At 43.8% G+C, this 18,717-nt stretch overlaps 1 protein-coding gene across 2 annotated transcripts in view; it reads left to right on the top strand.

The window, feature by feature from the left end:
- The window catches only part of LOC119184937 (allatostatin-A receptor), a 129,908-nt gene extending 111,480 nt beyond the window's left edge, over positions 1–18,428 (top strand). For both annotated transcript variants that reach the window (XM_075869474.1, XM_075869473.1), the window contains exon 2: positions 13,960–18,428. In XM_075869474.1, coding sequence (XP_075725589.1) covers positions 14,019–15,335 — 1,317 coding nt within the window. In that variant the 5' untranslated portion in view covers positions 13,960–14,018 and the 3' untranslated portion in view covers positions 15,336–18,428. The remainder of the gene's footprint in view (positions 1–13,959) is intronic.
- The last annotated feature ends 289 nt before the right edge of the window (positions 18,429–18,717 follow it).

Here is an 18,717-nt window from a genome sequence, read left to right as displayed (position 1 = left end):
TATCGCCTCACCTCTATCGTACCCACTCCTTGTTATACTACATTATAACTGGTTTTCATAAGAGTCGCCATGCGATCTATCGAACAAACGCATTCGCTCGCATGAGGCACATATCTTACAAACTCTAAGGTATCGGATGAATGCATTAACTAAAGAAAGTTACAGGTGCTATTCAAATAAAGTACCTCGCCTTGTGCCCGCTATTTTATCAATAAAAGCTTTTCGAGAACATGGGGCTTGAATCTGGCCCCTAAAACACCTCAACGTAGTAGCATGAGCTCATCAGCGCACAGTAATTGAAGATCGGGCTGCCTGAATTGGACTTGACAGCGAGAAATGGACTTGCTAGCAAAGCGTGATTGAGCGCCCACTTAATCCCCAGAAGGTCACATAAAATACGGAGGAGGGCCAAAAGTGAAGTTTATTCGTGTCCTCTGTTCCCTTGTGTAGTATGCGTACTGTGTTATTTTCCCTGCAAGTATGACTCAACTCTATCATAAGCAAGTTTTATGAAGACAATCATCACTCATTGTATAACTGTCTCATTCGCGATGGATTTCCAAGTTCACATCACACTTCGGGGCCTGCCCAAATGTATGCGTTCAACAGGCATATCTGCTCAGAAAAAAAAACATAAGAAACAATCACAACGCATCGATGAAGTGAATGAGGATGAGGGGGAGAGGAGGATGAAACGTTCGTCCATCCGTACATCCATTCCTAATAAGAAAAATGCAAGCACGAAAGAGAATGTCAAGAAAAAAAAAGGAAAATATAGAGCGAAAAATCAAAGAGAGAAAAATGAAGAAAATAGAAAACAGGAGGAGGATACGAAAGAAATCACAGCATATACACGGGGTGACAGATGATGAGTGGGACGAAGCATCCATCCGTCCATTTGTCCGGGTGTCCGTAAATTCGTGCATGCGTCCGTGCATACGGTCGCGTTCGAGAATGCAGACGGCATGCGGCTAACACTGACGAGACGCGAGCTAAGGAGGCCGAGCGCAAGCGTCTTCAATGCGCCCGCCACTCTGCTTCGTCCATGTCGCACCAACCATCCGCCATGTAACGCTACTATCTAGGAGACTGAGGGAGGCACTATTTTATCACACACTTAGGCAGAACCCGCGCAGCGGCCAGATGACTGGAGAGTAGCAGTTCAGTGCCGTCTAAATTATTTAGGGGCGAAGCTCCTTATAGCGGCACCCGTTCGTCCCGCGTAGTATGTAACCAGTCTCACGCTTTGACCTGCAAACATTTTGACCTCCAAGGTGGTGCCGGTGAGAGATTCCTTCTGTGCGTTGTTGAACAACAAAAAATAGTCCTCAATGTACATGCCAATAGCTGATAATGGGGTATGAGAGACAGGAGCATTCAGCTTTTAGTTAATGTGCACGCTGAAATCCCTATTAGCAGCTTAGCAGCCATTACATGCACATTGGGGCACTATCTGAAGGGAAAGGGTTGCTACGTTATGCCCGCTGGGTGTAACCACCTTAGTTTTAGAAAGGTTTAGCGAGCGTTGAGCCGCAGTGCCATAAATACAATGAACTAGTATATACCATGAATGAACTCGAGGTAGTTAAAGGTAAGAAGTAGGTACGAAGTGCAAGCCGTAAGAAAGTAAAAGCCATATTCTCCTGTCTCTCATTTCCCATGCAGCCATTGGCATGTACATTGAGCTCTATCTGCCAGGAAAAGGTTGCTACGTTATACTCGCTGGGCATAACCTCCTTGGTTTTATAAAGGTTTAATGAGTGTTGGGCCGCAGTACCATGAATACAGTGAACTATTATATACCATGAACAGGAGGTGGTTAAAGGGGGGAAGTAGACCTGAAGCGCAAGCTGTTAGAAAGTGTGCGTGTGCCACCTCTCGTTTATTCCTTGGAATGTCCGCTGGATGGCGGTGTTTCTATATGGGGAATATATGATGAAAAGATGCGAGATGCTGGTACTTGGAGTGTTGAATAAATGGACGAACGTACACACAGAGAGAGGCATGAATGGACGCATGAACGGACGCAGGAGCGGATGCATAGACGAATGCGGGAACGGACGCACGCACGGACGGGTGGATGGACGCATGGACGGTCGCACAGAGTAAAGAAAGCTAGAACGAATGGACAGACGAATGCTTCGCCCCACTCTCCATCATTCACTCCGTAGATATGCTGCCAATTTTTTTTTACTAAACTGCAGTTTGTATGTACTTGTATGAGATAGCGCCATGTATTATACTGTTCGAGAGATACTGACCTCCATTTTTCCTCGTCTCTTTTTTCTTTTTTACGCCACACAGAGGACAAGGTCAGACTAAGAGGAGCTTCGCACCTAAAATATAGAGAAGCAAACAAGGCCGCCCAGCTACGCGCTCTCTTCAGTTATGACACCTCAAACACCAAGCTGCTTTAATTTATTTCACTTCATATCTCTAGTGCAAATGTCAATCCGCGAGCATCTGCATTTGCAGAACCACAAACACCTCTACTGATAAGTTCACACCACTGAGATGTTTCTGCACAACAAACAAGAAACTCGGAGGCCTCGCTGTCACTGCGTGCGTGAATGGTATAACATGGGCCATCTTGGAATGAAAAATTCAGATTGAAAGTTTTCAAAAATCAACTTTTTGTGACTTTCTGAAATGATAAGCTTTTACCTATACGCGAACATTGTCAAATTTTACGTGGAGCGCACTACAGCGCTTCAAGCTACATTGATAGTTGGCCCAGTTTTGCCATAGGGAACAAGCTTTTTTATGTGAGAAAAGAGGTACAGGGGAACCGTCTCAGAATCCTTCAGCACGTTTCGCCTCTCGAGCTTTCGTGACTAGCCGTAGCTTATTTGCGAAGAGAATTACGACAGTGCCCTGGCGGCTGTGGTTCGGAGCGCATAGTTCCATGCTTGGTACTAATTTTCACCACACACAGCACTCTGCTGTGTTTATAAAAAAGTGTGTAACAATTCAGAGTACTTGGTATTCTACTATGGTAGAGCATTAGCCGTCCCAAATAGAAAAGCCAGATCGTTCTCCCTGCTTGCGCCACCCTAGCACATCTCACCTATGTATGGAGCCAAATTCCAGAGGCTACTTCTCTACAAAGCTACCATCAAAAGCCTCTATGCTTGTTGTGGTCACATTGCAGAATTTGGCTGCTTATACAGATTTTTTAAACTGCAACTTGCTCAACAAATACTACTGCAAAAGGTGAGGTAGCATGCCCACTTCACCTTTAAACAAACGCGAAAAATTTTTTTAAAAGTGGTCGCCTTGTGTCGTGTAAGTGGCTGCTACTGATTCGTTGCAATGCAAGTGGCGGGTGCAACCAAAGAAAGAAGCACATATAGCAAGAAAACTCTATGTGAGAATGAAATAAATGAAATAAACGAATGAATGAATTAACGGGACGCACATTAAAAAAAATCACAGCAGACCCACGCAGTGAACAATGATGAGTGCGGTGAAGCTTCGGAGGGCTTTATTGATAAACCATGAAGCGTCCATCCGTCCGTCCACCCGCCCGCCCGCCCGTCTGTCCGTCCTTCCATCCATTCATCCGTCCGTCTGTCTGTCTGTGGACATGAAATGCTGGGTCCACCGGATGGATGGACTGCCCTAGACCATACCGAGCGTCGCCCCAAAAATTTCAGTGAATACTTTTAAATAGTAACCGTTTTTCTTCTGTCTTTCGTTTAAATGAGAAGCATTTCCTAGCGAGCTTCGGTGAATTTGAGCGTATCTATCTATCTATCTATCTATCTATCTATCTATCTATCTATCTATCTATCTATCTATCTATCTATCTATCTATCTATCTATCTATCTATCTATCTATCTATCTATCTATCTATCTATCTATCGGTCTATCTATCTATCTATCCATCTATCTATCTATCTATTTATCTATCTATCCATCTATCTATCTATCTATCTATCTCTTTATCTATCTATCTATCTATCTATCTATCTATCTATCTATCTATCTATCTATCTATCTATCTATCTATCTATCTATCTATCTATCTATCTATCTATCTATCTATCTATCTATCTATCGGTCTATCTATCTATCTAGCCGCCTATGACTTTTAGCTCTCCTGGCCGTTTCAATGAAGGTATCGATACCAAACTTGGTATGGCGTAACATCACTGTATGAAAAACATATTTGACTAGTCATACAATAAAATCATGACATGTATGCCATGAATGTCGTGACTTGCATTTTAGACTCCTGCAGCTCTTGCGGTGGTTTCGTTCACATGGTATGTTGCAAAAATGGTATGGTATGACATGCTTGCACGGCGAGCACAAGCGACACACCCTAACATGAAAATCATGACATGCGTGTCATGTAACAACATGACTACATGCCACGATTATGATGCGATTGCGGCCATTTCGCTAGCGTCACATATACCAAATATGGCATGATAGGACGTCAATGGTGACGAAGGTATGTGACTGGTGCAAACATGATAATCATGAGATGCGTGCCAAGTGACAACATGACTACATGCCACAGTCAAGGTGCCAATACACTTCCACGTGACACAGCGCGCGTGCGCGCTGGCCTTCATTTCCTCGCCTCACGCCGGCGTTGCCACGCAAGGCGCCTATCCTGCAATACATAGAGTTTCCTAATATACAAAAGAGGGAACTCTGGTGCTAGTGTCTATGGGAGCTACAACGCACGGCCCTTCAGCGAGCATTGGAATGATGGGTAGTACACACATTCATCTAAGCTTCGTACTTCTGGCCTGTTTGTGGCTCCGTGTGTTTGTGTGGCTTATAGCTGTTTGCTCACGAAACAAAAATCAGCAAGTATTCAGCGGTTGCGCTTTCCCGCCCTATTCTGTTATACTTATCTTTCCTAATTGGGTCACAAAGTTCAAAAGGGTTGAATTTTTCTTTCAAAACAATACCGAAACACAGCAATAAACGAAGCCGCAAGTACGATTCATTGCTCGGAAGTACGAAGACTAGGCAAATGTGTGTACTACCCTTCATTTCCATGGTCGCTGACGATCGCAACGACAGAGTCCCCTCTAGTCAATTTTAAGAAACTCTATGCTGCCATAAACCCGCAGGTGTGCGCCGCGCTGCGTTGCTTTCACGCATGCGCGTTTCAGCGCGTCCAGCGTCTCTTCTTCGCGCAAAGAGGCAGACGCAGTGCTGTCTGGGTAACGCATCGGCGCGATATGCAGCATGTCACATTTCGCGCCGGTTGCCAACGGGCCGCTCCAATGGAAGCTGGTCGCGCTGATCGCACCTGGCGTGAGACTACAGAGCTCTGACGTTTTGCTAACGTATAGCGTCGCTGTACCAAGCGCGCGCGCGCGTCAACGTCACGTTGGAGTATACTGGGCCCTTAATGATGCACTCGCGGCCATTTCGCTAGCTCTACATATACCAAATTCGGTGTTACGTGACGTCAATGGATGACGAAGGTATATTACTGGTACAAACATGATAATCACGACACGCGTGTCATGCAAGAACATGACAACATACCACCCTCATAGTGTGGTCGCGGCCGTTTCGCTACCTTCACCTATACTAAATTTGGCATCTCGTGACGTGAATAAATGACGAAGGTAAACGACACATTCAAACATGATTATCATAACACAGAAGTCTTGTACGGCATAATAAACCTCCACTTCGTAGCGTTGTGGGGATTTCAAAGTGACATATCAACCTTCCTCATTCGTGCTTCGCATATCATCAATTCACACTGTACGTCTGCCACTTTTTCATCTTTTTTTCTTTTTTACTTCTTCGTTTCTCTTTCCGTCTTTCTTTGTTTCTTTTTCATTTATTTTTTATTTTCTTTCTTAGTTTTTGTTTTTTTTTTCTTTCTTTCCTTCTTCAATCGAATTTTCGCGGACCCCTTAAGATGATTTCTTCGAACCACTGTGATCTGCTGACAGCTGTTTCGGACCCCTGGATTGGATTATAAAGGATAGTTTTCACGATTAGCAATAAAATTCACACGCTCGGTGTGGCGCCACAGTGAGGAAATAATTATTCATGCCACACATGTAGGGTGTCCTTGGCGTTTCCCGTTGACGACGACACTTTCGAAGGGCGCGCCGCATCTCGAGAAATTCCGGTTTTCCGTCGTAAAAACTCTACATCGAAGCCACGTCATACACCTCTAGTGTGCATTGCTGGCTGAGAAAGCGTACAAGGCAGTCGGTGCTGGGGTATTTAAAGTTTAGACGTCTCCATGATCGCTTATAGGGAAGTAGAGGTTTATATGCGCACTCGTGTCACTGTTGAGAGAATGTTGATGTGTGACGCCTTTTTTGGCCCTTTGTTTCCTCATCATAGTACACGGTAAGAAACTGGACACGCGTGTGTTCGTACAACCTCTGGTTTGCATGTAATTATCTCCGTCCAGGTTAACGTTCTACTGAATACTATTATTATCAGTAGTAAATACAATAATATCTAGGATTTCATGTCCTTAAACCATGACATGATTATGAGAGATGTCGTGCTGGCGAGCTCTGGAAGTTTCGATTACCTGGGTTCTTCAACGTCCACACAAAGCTCAGTACACAAACGTCTAAAATTTTTGGCTCCATCGGAAATGTGGCCGCTGACGCTGGAATCTGATCCCACGATGGGCGAGTCAGCAGTCAGGCTTTTTACTTATTGACAGATGCTGATGTGTTTTTTTACGAAAGTTAACCCCGTATTCAAGCTCTATTTCGAAATCATGAAGGGATAAGATACGTAAGAACATTTTATTCTCTTTTTTGAGCAGATGTCGAGCGTCTGCTATCCGCATATTGAATGAATGTAACCAGTAATATTCTAGTTCATGTTTATATAAAAGAGTGGAGATAATTGTAACTAATAAATCAATCAATCAATCCATCCGTCCGTCCATCTATCTATCTATCTATCTATCTATCTATCTATCTATCTATCTATCTATCTATCTATCTATCTATCTATCTATCTATTTATTTGCAAATACAGTATTTGTTTCAGGCGTTACCGTGACAACAGGGCTTGTTACAGCCTGTTATTAGCTGTTTTTTTTTGCAAGTATTCGTCTTTTACAAATATGCTAACGCATCCAGTGGCACAGACCAATTAAACCTTTCCACATCCTGGCATCAGCCTGTCTATGGCGATGTGGCAGTAGCATCCGTATCTCATGCAGTTTAGAGCTGACGTAATATGAAGGAACAGCTACTACTGTAAGCTGATCTAGTGCTGTTCTGGCGGTTTTTTGAAAGGAGGGCTCCGTTGTAGTGCATTGCGACGTCGAGTATTAAGGTCTTTAAGGGTCAGTAAAATACATGAAATATTTTAAGAAGTGCTATAAGGGTGCAAGTCCCAGAACGTGCCCATTCAATGCTGGCTGATGTATCAATTCTGGCTAACGTACTTCTAATTATTCGTCACCATCGTCATAATCAGCCTGACTACACCGACTGCAGAACAAATGCCTCTCTCATGTTCTCCAGTCAACTCGGTCCTGTGCTTGCTGCTGCCACATTAGACCCGCAAACTTCTTAATCTCATCACCCCACCTAACTTTCTGTTTCCGGCTCAACCGCTCGCCTTCTCTTGGAATCCAGTATGCGATTTTTAATGACCAGCGGTTATCTTGCCTTCGTACTACATTCCCTGCCCAAGAGCAAATGGACGCTTCTAATTATATCCCGGTATGAAACCCGAAACTTCAATTGAAACGCACAGCAATGTAAAAGTAGTATTGTTAGAGCAAGTGATTTTTCTACATCTGTTAACCATCAATAAATCTTAGTGGCAATTTAGGCGAGGGTAAGACCATTTTGTATCTGCCGCTGCTTCCGCCATCTGCAATGTCGTTAGCTTTTGCACGTTGTCAAACCGGTCAGCGTTAAGCTGCTGTTCCGGAATTCGCGACTGCTACGCTGTCCGCGGCGGTCGCAAATGCTGCTCTTCAATTCGTCACGAGTGGTCTTCGCTTAAAGTGAGTCGAACAGTGAAGTTTTTTAGCAGTTACAGATGACTCGTAATGTATCCTGAAGCCTTTGTTGTATAAGTTTGCTGTTTATTGAAGTTGAATGTAGTTACCGCATACACTTTTACAGTAGTGGATGGAAAAAAAAAGAAGCTGAATAGAAACAGCTTGGCAATGCCCGCATCCCAGATTCAGTGAAGAAATCCCAACGTCAAAAATTGAAAAAAAGTTATGTTGCTCAAAAAGGCTTCCGAATGAGAGGCTGTTTTCCTATGAAATAGGCATGCCACACGTGTAGTTAATTTAGAAATGAGCGGCAGCTGATCATTTCATCGAAGTTACAGTGCCGTGACTAGTAATTGGAAATTATGGTGGAAAAAATACAATAACAAGTGCATAAAACTCAACAGATTTAAATAGCAAGCCTTTCTCTTTTTTTTATTTAATGTGTTTTTTTTAAATATTCCTTTGTATCAGTTGATTTTTTTCAGAAAATGCACATTTCAGGAAAACTATTTCGCGTAGTGCTTCCATTTTGGGTATATAAAATCGCTAAGAAACTTTGAAACAGTGGTTTTTCAAAACAATAGAGCAAGAAAACCAGGCATTCACAAGAACGGAAAACACAAGGTGGTCTTGCGCTTGTCTTGTTTATGTCGTTCAAACAAATGCTTGATTTAGCGCTTTATTTTTGCCAAGAGCTAACTTGTATCTCGCCCACTTAGGAATTTCGTTAAATTGTGTTACTGCGACTTTAATTGTGGGTCGTTGTAACGTTTACGCAGTCAATAATATCATCGCCTTGGTACGGCAGATTTATTCACGTGTGAGCACTGGAACTGTGTAGAGGCTATTGATAACCTATTTTTAATTTCCATCTAATATGTACAAGATTAGCATGCTTGCACAGCACAAGAAGACCAGGACGCAGAGAGGTTGCACCACAGGCGTCCGTGTTGTGTTCTCTCTAAGTCCTCGTTTTCTTGCGCTGTGCAAACGTGCTGATTCCAAATGACTGCCGGACTCTCAAGTGTCGCTTGAAGAGACCCGAGGATCCGTCCCTTACTAAAGGAAAGACCTTCGGAGCCTAGTCTCACAGCGATTCGAATCAGAAAGAAAAATGAGCTCTCCAACAGTAATTCAAGGCAACATAAATAAGCGACCACCTTTGAAAGCATGCAGTGTGTGCGTCTGCGTGAGTGTGTTTGGGGGGAAGGGGGTCCTTATTTCTCTGCCATTTCGGCTAGCTTATTTAAATCTCCATGTGTAGGGTAGCAAATGGATGTAGTCTAGTTAGTATTTCCACATTCCCGATCCTTCTGTTTCTTTTGTTAAACTGTAAGATGTTTTTTTTGTTTCTGTCTTGTTGCTCATGCCTATAGAACATCACCAGTATATGGTCAATAGGGACGCCTGTTTCATTAAGTCCTCCAAGCCATCTGAAAACGCTTCCCGCAACCTGCCTTCTACCACCAAAATACCTAGTGCATGGGTGGGATAGTTCTCCCTTACAATGAACTATGGCAAGAACTAATTTTCTATTCCTTGAAGTTGGTGATCAGACGAGTTGACGAAATAATTAAGCTTCACTTTCAAACAGCGCAATTCCATGTAAGGGCAGACAACGTGTCGACAATGAGTGACTTGGTACGTCATTTTTCGATTTGTTCTTGTCTCTTACAGAAGTATCGTAACATAAAGAACGGCAAACATATGGTCTTATGCTGTGTGAGAATATATACGCCCAACTCAGTAACACAGCCCAACAGAGTGTTCCATTAGCCGGGTGCTTCCCAATGGAACACTAATAGTGACCACTCAGACACAAAAAAAAAAACGGAGTGAATGTCCTATCGCAGTAACACTTCATTACCAGAAACAATGACCTCCTTCAGCAACGTATGATCGTTCTGGGCTGATTGGAAGGTTCATGTAGCAAGCTAAGTGACAGCGGTCGGGTCTAAAAGCCAATTATCCTGGGACAGCTGCAAGTTATGGCCAGCATCGGGTCAACGAATCGTCTTCGTGCGCGATTTGTCGCTGGAAGTCGCGGTATATATAAGACATGTGTCGCGCGCCAGAGCAAACACGGCTCAATCTACGCGAGATTAGATGTTCCCATTACCGCCGTTTTGACCTGATACGCTGGACCTCTGTGTGATTGCTGCGGCCCGTCGTCCGGTGTCACGCAGAAATTTCGCAAAGGTACAGGAAAACAAATCATGCAGTAACATTCTTCCCGACAATGAACATAAATATAGTAACGTAAATGGTCAACTTGAAATAGGTTCAGAAGTTATCATACATAACATTCTATGAACAATGAAGTGAAGACTAAGAAAAACTTAGCTAGTGTAGAATAGCCTCATATACCTTTTTTTTTTGGTGGGGGGGGGGGGGGGGGAAGACGCGTAAACATTTTTTAGAGAATCGAGCCTCCCGAAAAGAGTATAATTATTCTCAAGAGGAATCTTCTTGTTTATTTATTGAGAGTCATTTTTAATAAGGAAAAACACAATTAAAACAGTGTGCTGTATGTGCTCTATCCAAAAGCATCTGCTTGCCATTCGACCAAACAAATAGTCAGAAATTGTGTGAATAATTAGGGAAATGAGAAGAGATCTGTAATTTTACGTACGCTTATGTGTTGTACGTTATGAATATACCTTAAAGCAATCAACCGACAGCCTGTGGGACGCTATCTACGCAGAGCTATCTATATCTTCGTAAAATCATTGCAGCTTTATTTCAAGACACTATAGAATAGCCTACTGCCATAAAAATAACGTCGTTAAGTAACGGAATTCAACGTAACATTCACCGGGTGTTGCCGCAAGCATAAGAGATTGTATGATGTGGTATCGTTACTAGCAATTTGTCAATTTATCTGTGTTAAGTAGTACTTATTTATAGTTAAGATGTAATGAAAATACATTACTTCCGCAAATATTATTGCTCTGTTTCTGGCGTAAATAAAATATAATCTGGGGTTAGAAGTGTAGTCAAGTGTATTTTTGGTTGTGTAAAACTTGAGGGAAGAAAAGTTCTTTTTGAATGGTTTGAACAAAGCGGCACAAAGGATGACTTGTTGAGCGTTGAAGTATGTTCAGCAAAGTGATCATATGCAACAGTGCACTTCTAAGTAAAGCTAAATGACGACAATTTTTGAAGACGATAGTCTTTCTTGGGGACCTTCGACAAAAAAATTTTGGTCTGTGTCTGGCTGTCTGTCCGCCCTAACGATACCTCAAACGGCACCAGACGGCCAACCGCTTCCGCAGCGCCCACCACTATTGCTCAAGGCTTATCGTTCATAGTTGTGCGATTGTCAATTAAAAAGCAAATATTGGGCATATCTGAGGCGCCACAACAACGCTTCGATGTTTTCTATGTCTGCTTTTATAGTAGAAGAGGCACACACAAGTAACTCTAAGAAATGTTGCGTTTAATCACGCTGCGCTGAAAGTGCAACGCGATGCTCAAAAAGGTGTTTCCAACGCTTTGCTACGACGTCATGGTGGTGGCACCTGCCCGTCGCTTTGCGTTCTACACCTTATCACCTCCGAGACTGGTGCCCATCTTTCTCCGCGGGCTGCACGCCTTCGCTTTCGAAGATAACTGACAGATGGCACTTGTGTATAACGTGCCTAGATGCGCTCGTTCGCCTCCACTATACGCACGAGGCACTCTAACGCAGCGCCTGCAGAATACCATTCACCGATTTTCTTGCGCTGAGCAACAATTAAACGTTTTGTTCACCCTCTCCAGACGCATGACTATCGTCTTTCGATGACATTTACAGTGCAACATGTAGATTCGTGCCATTTTTTTATGAATGTGGTTTACTTTATCCAAAGAATAATATATCTGGCTCTGTTGAAAAGGACTCCGCAATACTCTGAAGACTTTATATGGCAGGCTAGTGATTATGGGTGAGCCGAAGGTCACGGGGTCCAATGCCAGTCGTGACAGCCACGTTCCTATAGAGGCTGTCATGACTGGTTACATGTGCGTTGAAGTACCTTCGGTGGCGTAAATTTCCGAGGTCCTACTCTACGGCATCGCTCGTCATCATAAAGCTGTTTTGAAGGATTAGTTTAGAATAACTACTATTGGAATATGTTTGCCGCACGTTCTTATGGCCCGACATTTTCATGAAATTGCAGGAAGCGTCGTGCCTGGGCTCGCACAGCATTTCATTTTATTTTGGCAAAACTATATGGACACTCTAAGCGCAGTTTAGCTGTACTCATCATGTTCCGTGAATAGTTGCGGAAGCTGCAGAAGGCTCAGGCGAAGATGAAAGAAGCCGACTCCATTTAAAAAGTTGGTTTCCTCATTAAAACCGCATGGATGGCTTTTCTTGAGCACCGATTGCCCAAATTATTAAAACTTTACAGCGCTGTAGTGCAAACGCTTTCTCGGCGGAAATTAGCAAACCTCTTCTGCTTTGCATATGCTGTATTATCAGCGCTCAGTTCGAGTTAAGCTGACAGAAAAGGAACAACCGATCCACACACTGGAATTTTTTTTCTCTCATGCCATCCCTGAGCTCTTAGCCTAACGTGGCCTAAAGTTTAAATATTTTTTGAGAGTATATGCAATTATTTGCCCTTGCGGCGAAACCGTGGCCTTTATTTTCAATATACACAACAATGGTATATGTAGCACATTCATATTTAGTTTATATCAACAGGGAAGAACGACGCCAAGCAGATGAATGCTTCAATTACAAGCAACTTGACCTAACCTTCAGGTGTTGGAAACTCCACCCACGGCACTGAAATGTCTCTTCGAGGACTTTATCTATATCAGCATAAAAATATTTATTACTCAATGTTTGCTCACCCACTGAATTCAGCTTGTTAAGCACAAAAAGAAATGTCACGGGCTTTTCTATACTGATGCATAAACCGAAGACGACTGAAAAGTGAGTCACCTTATTCTCCTTCCATCCCCTCTGGTATAGTTTCTGTAACTAACGACGTTTTGCACTGCCTGTGGCATCGGAGGCATTTGAAGATCTAGGAATTTGCAGGATTGGCCAATCCTTGACACAACGACGGTGTCAGGTGATGGGGTCATCTGTGATGTGTTTTGTGACGCCATTATCATACGTTTTTCGCGCACGTGGGGAGCACGAGGGGTAGCCTACCCCCTCAGTAACCTAAGAGGGGGCGAAAAGTCAGTCTCATACTTGGACAAAATAGGTAGGGGGGCGTTGCGGTGAACGTTCAACTCTTCCTCTCCCTGATAGAAAACCCTGCACAAGACAATGGTCACTGTGGCTTCACCATGCCATCACTATTTATGAAGATGAGTGAAGTCGTGATGACGCCTCCGCAGAGATTTTTTGCATTAGTTCATGTTGACGCAGACTCGAATGGCATTTATCGTATTCGGTGAGGCATCATGGCCTTTCGGCTTAAAACGGAAACTGAGCAGAATTCCTGTGTAGAATTTGGGAATGTTCTTCACTTCCTGCGTATATTGTGGAGAGTAAAAGGCATTATTTGTTCCCGTGAAAAGAAAGCAAGGCATGACGATACTATTGCAATTGACGACAGATATGGCACTGTTTTCTTGAAAGAGTTGACATCTAAAAATAGAGTTATGTCTTGTTGTGTTTTTGCCTGCGATATAAGCTTGATGTATTTGCGCAAGGTATTCAGCGTCGTTCATTTTTTTGGGGTTTATTCTACACTTACTGAACCACCAGAGGTCTTTTCCCGCCGTCACTAGACATACTCAAAAGGAAAGACTAGAGGACAAGATGCATGTCTCCAGCTTCACTTCAGAGCACTGGCTCGCTTTCTGAAAGCAGCTCTGAAGTTACAATACTGAGCAGCGTTGGTAAAATATTGCGGTGCGGACTTGAAACATAGCACTTTTTTTTTGCAAAACTATCACATGAAAGTGATTATTCTCACTCGGGCTTCATGACTAAACGTAATGGCGTGTTTTTTTTTCTTTTTGCTTTTTACAGATGGCGTTCTAAAGAAAACTTCCGGTTGCGCTACCAGAAACTAAGAAATCTGTTCAGCGATGATGCCCATGGTTGCAAGCCTACTGTCAACAGCTACTGCCCACTCTGCGAGTAGAAGTACTTCACAATATCTGGCAAACATTTCCGCAATGTCCACGCCAGACCCCAGCATTGCCCTCACAACCACAGTCGCTGTACTAATGCAAAAAACTTTAACTGCATTGCACTCGGATCCTACCTGCAATGGTAGCGAGCTCTGTGTAGAGGCCGAATCTGCCAACATTTCCAGATCATCGTCCCTGGAACAAGATCGCAACGAGTATGACGACTACAGCGAAATCAGGGTAGTGGAAGAGGTTCTCGCCATCGTCGTGCCCATCCTCTTTGGTGTGATTGCCGTCATAGGATTTTTCGGCAACGCTCTAGTGGTCCTCGTGGTGCTGTGTAACCCTCAGATGAGATCTACCACCAACATTCTCATAATCAACCTCGCTATGGCCGACCTTCTATTCATCGTCTTCTGTGTGCCATTTACGGGCTGGGACTATACACTCAACTACTGGCCGTTCGGCGACACGTGGTGCAGGATCGTGCAGTATCTCGTGATCGTCTGTGCCTACGCGAGCATCTACACACTCGTTCTAATGTCCCTGGACAGGTTCCTTGCCGTCGTTCATCCTATAACGTCCATGACGATAAGAACTGAAAAGAACGCCTACTTAGCCATCTTGTTCACGTGGGTGTTGATCCTCTTGGCGTGCATACCGGCGCTGTACTCTCACGGCATGATCATCGAGGACAACTACTCCTCCTGCACCTTCCGCGTCGACAAGGGCTACAACATAGCCGCTTTCCAGATATCCTTCTTCATGTCTTCCTTCGTCGTTCCCTTGGCGCTGATCTTCGTCCTCTACGTGCTCATGCTGAAACGTCTCTGGCTGGGAGTCACTTCCGGTGGGCGAGTGAGTGCCGAAAGCGTTCGTTCCAAAAAGCGCGTCACCCGGCTTGTCGTGGTGGTGGTGCTGGTGTTCGCCGTGTGCTGGTGTCCCGTACACGTGGTGCTAGTGCTTAAGAGTTTAGACCTTTACGGCCGGCCCATGAACCCACCCCGCATTGTGGTGCAGATAGCGTCACAGGTTCTCGCCTACACGAACTCGTGCGTCAACCCATTCCTGTACGCTTTCTTGTCGGACAACTTCCGCCGCAGTTTTCGCAAGGCCATCTTTTGCTACAGGAAGGCCTCCGGCAGGAGCGTTGGTGGCACTGGATCCTGTATCGCCCGTACTCGGACGCCCGACGACATCGAGCGGACAGAGAGGGAGACGACGGCCACGTGCATCACGAAAGCGTCCAATATGACTAACGACATATTGTAGTCGTTCGAAATCATTAGCATTAGCAAGGTAAAGCCACGTACATGTCAGCCATATGAAGTAGCAACTGCTGTTCAATAGTGCACCTCCTCTGGATGGACGATGGCTAGAAGGAATAGGTACAGCATAGCACATGTTGATTCACGCGTATAAACTCAAGTGCTGCTATTCTATTTTTTTAAGCCATCAGAAAACTCGGAGAGCGAGTCTAGTGAATCTAGAATCTAGGAAAGGCTGACCTGTGATATGCGTCGACAAGCTTAACTTATTGTATACTCTTATGCAGTCTGAAAATTAGTTGATTCTTTCTAACTGGCTAAGACCACCATTTAGAGTATTAGGGAGAATTTATGGTAAAACTAAAGGCGATAGCACGCGATACATTGTAAGACACGTTTCCGGCATCTGTATGCGTTCCGAGCACGCTACCTACTTACAGTGCAAACCGAAGCACAAAATCGCGCAAAAACACGAAAACACTGATTTAGGTGACGCTGATGTAACATTGTTTACGACAGCCAGGAGGCAATTTAATCACTCGCTTCCCAACCAGTAGGTCGCTGCCTTCGATGGGCTTGCATGAAAACGCGTTGATATTCAGGCATACAGTATGTACAGTATGAGCTACTGTTAAAGGGAACACATCCAATGCCCTCCATAAATATTCCTGGCCCTCTAAGTGGAAGTGAATTAGAAAACAATATTCATGCAAGTCGATAGTCTGTCATGAGTCAGGACTTTCAAACACCTTCTGCATAACTAAACCACTACGATTCCGTAAGAAAGCGAAATCTAAACATGCTGCTCACGCAGGTGTTCTCCTAAACAGTGAACCCGTCTGTACATTTTGCCTTCGAGCCCTGCGCAATGATAAGCCTTTGTAATGACGGAATGTGCTTCAGCCAAACACAAAATTAATGTTTTCAGTTCGTGGTGCAAAATAACAAACGTTTGTTAGAGCGAGCACTTGGTACAGCGCTTCATATTTGAGAAAGTGTACTTCTTGGTAACGGCGGGTGAGAATATTGTGTACAAAACGGCAAACATTAGACAAAATGACACGGCTGCCGACCATTCTGAAAACAGGGTTGCTGTTAGTCTATATCGTGTATGTATCATGGGGAGTTGTGTGTTCCCTTTGTACATATGCTTCGGACAATTGAAGAAGTCGGCATGCCATTTGTTTAGTTGCTTTCGCACTGTTTCTTTATAGCTAGGCTACATGACCGGCATTGTCGTACGAATGTTGTGTGTTTTCCTCGTTATAAGAACGTTATGTACTGAAATTAAATTCCTCTTTCGCTTTTGGATTTCTGAAAAGCCAACAGTGGCAACTGGCCTCTCGTCCAATTTGTTTAACATGACTATACATTATAAGTTTTATTGACAAACCATCAGCTTGTGCTGTGATTCATATGCACGTCATTCATGATTAAGGTGACCCTAAGACAAGTATTGCCCTCGCGTAGTACGGAAGCCACATCACTGCAGCTTTCTCCTCAGGAGTGATGTGTCACCGTCAGCTGTCTTCTAATTCGAACGCTTGACGTGCACTATTGACGACAGATGTACACAGAGAACCACCGTGAATATTTCCATCTCAAATTCATATCACCGCAGTTATTGTCTTATCCCACTATCTCACACACATGCCGGTGCACTGCGGCTAGCGTGGTACCTGACTGTACATGACTCACGATGCTGCACGTTTGCGCGTGCGTCTGGCTTCGTGACACCTCCTTCAGTTCATGTGAGCGTCTTCGATAACGGAACAAACTCTAAAACTGCTTTGAAGTGAGCATCTGAAATCCCGGGTGCTGAGGACTTCTGCTGAGACACGACCACGCCAACCCCTTACTGTTTTTCGCGCACAACGGTACCTGCACATCTATGTACTATAGATTCTGTTTTTCTTCACCGGTGTGGGAATGAGGGATAGCCTATGTGCTGCTATATCTACATTGTGCCGCGGAAGTCATTCTCTGCTTCTGTTCCGATTGCGCGGTGCCTTGTATTAAAGAGCGTAATCAAAAGCGTAGCCTAACGGTATTCTGGTTTCTGTTCTTAATTCATGTATGCTGTGCTGTTTCTGTATTGTGTACCGAGCTGTTCATGTATCGCGGAAATACTTTTTTGTGCACATTCTACTGGGAATACTTCCAGAAATTTTACTCTGCCAGCGTAGCAAAGGAAGCACTTGCGCATTTCTGTATGATCCACTACACCGATACAAAGTTTTTCGTTGTATTATTTTGGACATTGGCTTCAATTTTTGTATTGGATGTATTTGTTCATCACTGATGCTGTGGATGTGGGAAAAGACTTATATCAGGCTGTTACCTTCAGTTACCAATTCTTTTTGGTGTGTGGAGTGTGTGGAGAAAAAAAATATTACTACGTAATTGTAATTCTACGTATAGGTTTTTGAGACACAGCAGCCTGGCAAGCTTTCTGGTTCTGTTCCTGCTGCGGCTGCAAAAACTTGCGCGTAATAAAAATGATGTGCATGCGTACTTGCGTGGCGGAAGCGAATTAAGGACAGAATGCTCATTTCATCTATCAAATAACTAAATAGCGTATGCGTATCAAATGTTCTACATAAGACGAAATGTGCTTACCCGTGCGTGTACATAGTTTCTCTATCATCTCTAAATGTTGCAGTCGCTGCGAATGTGCACCTCTCACGTGCACTGTTTCTCGTGTTTCCAGTGCAGCGCGTGAGAGCATGACTTTGTTCCGAATTGTGTGTGGAGGGTAAAACTTGGTTTTGTTTCTGCTTTTTCGTAAAACAAAGATATTTTTTACTGTAGAGTGTTATGTAATAGATGTTATGCTTTGAAATACTTATACCACTGACAATGTAAATACACCATGTTGATATGACGTGTTGAAATGGAATCAACAGTATGGCGCCCTAGCGCTGTTCGGTTGCAAGCGCTCGGCACAGAGGTATAGAGATAGAATGTATATCTGTTTAGTTGTTTGTATATACGAAATCATGTTTGTTGTTTTCCTTTTACCCAAGAAGTCGAGGCTTTATCCGACTGCGTCTCATTTAAAAGGTGCGAATAAACTCGCCTTCTGACGTGACACGAATAGGCAGGTTTCAGTCACAGTATTTTTTTTTGGACTCCAAACTATCTACACCTTGAAATGACTCACTGAAGTGCTCATAAAACGACAAGTTGCGTAGCAGCTTAGGACAAGTAAAAAAAAATTGAAGGTGGGCATAATCTTTCACACAGGTGTGTGGTAGTGGTACTGGCACAAGGGTGTTTGTGTTCGCTGGAGTACGCTTAAAATATATTTGAGTAAAGTGCACTAGAACAAAGGAGTGCCCGAAAAGATGGCAGCCCCAATGTACTGAGAGTGTACCCCAAACAGG

This window comes from Rhipicephalus microplus, chromosome 7, assembly GCF_043290135.1.
Source record: "Rhipicephalus microplus isolate Deutch F79 chromosome 7, USDA_Rmic, whole genome shotgun sequence".
Lineage (NCBI taxonomy): Eukaryota > Metazoa > Arthropoda > Arachnida > Ixodida > Ixodidae > Rhipicephalus > Rhipicephalus microplus.
The sequence above is the reverse complement of the archived record's forward strand: the minus strand, read 5'-3'. Positions and strand labels throughout refer to the sequence as shown.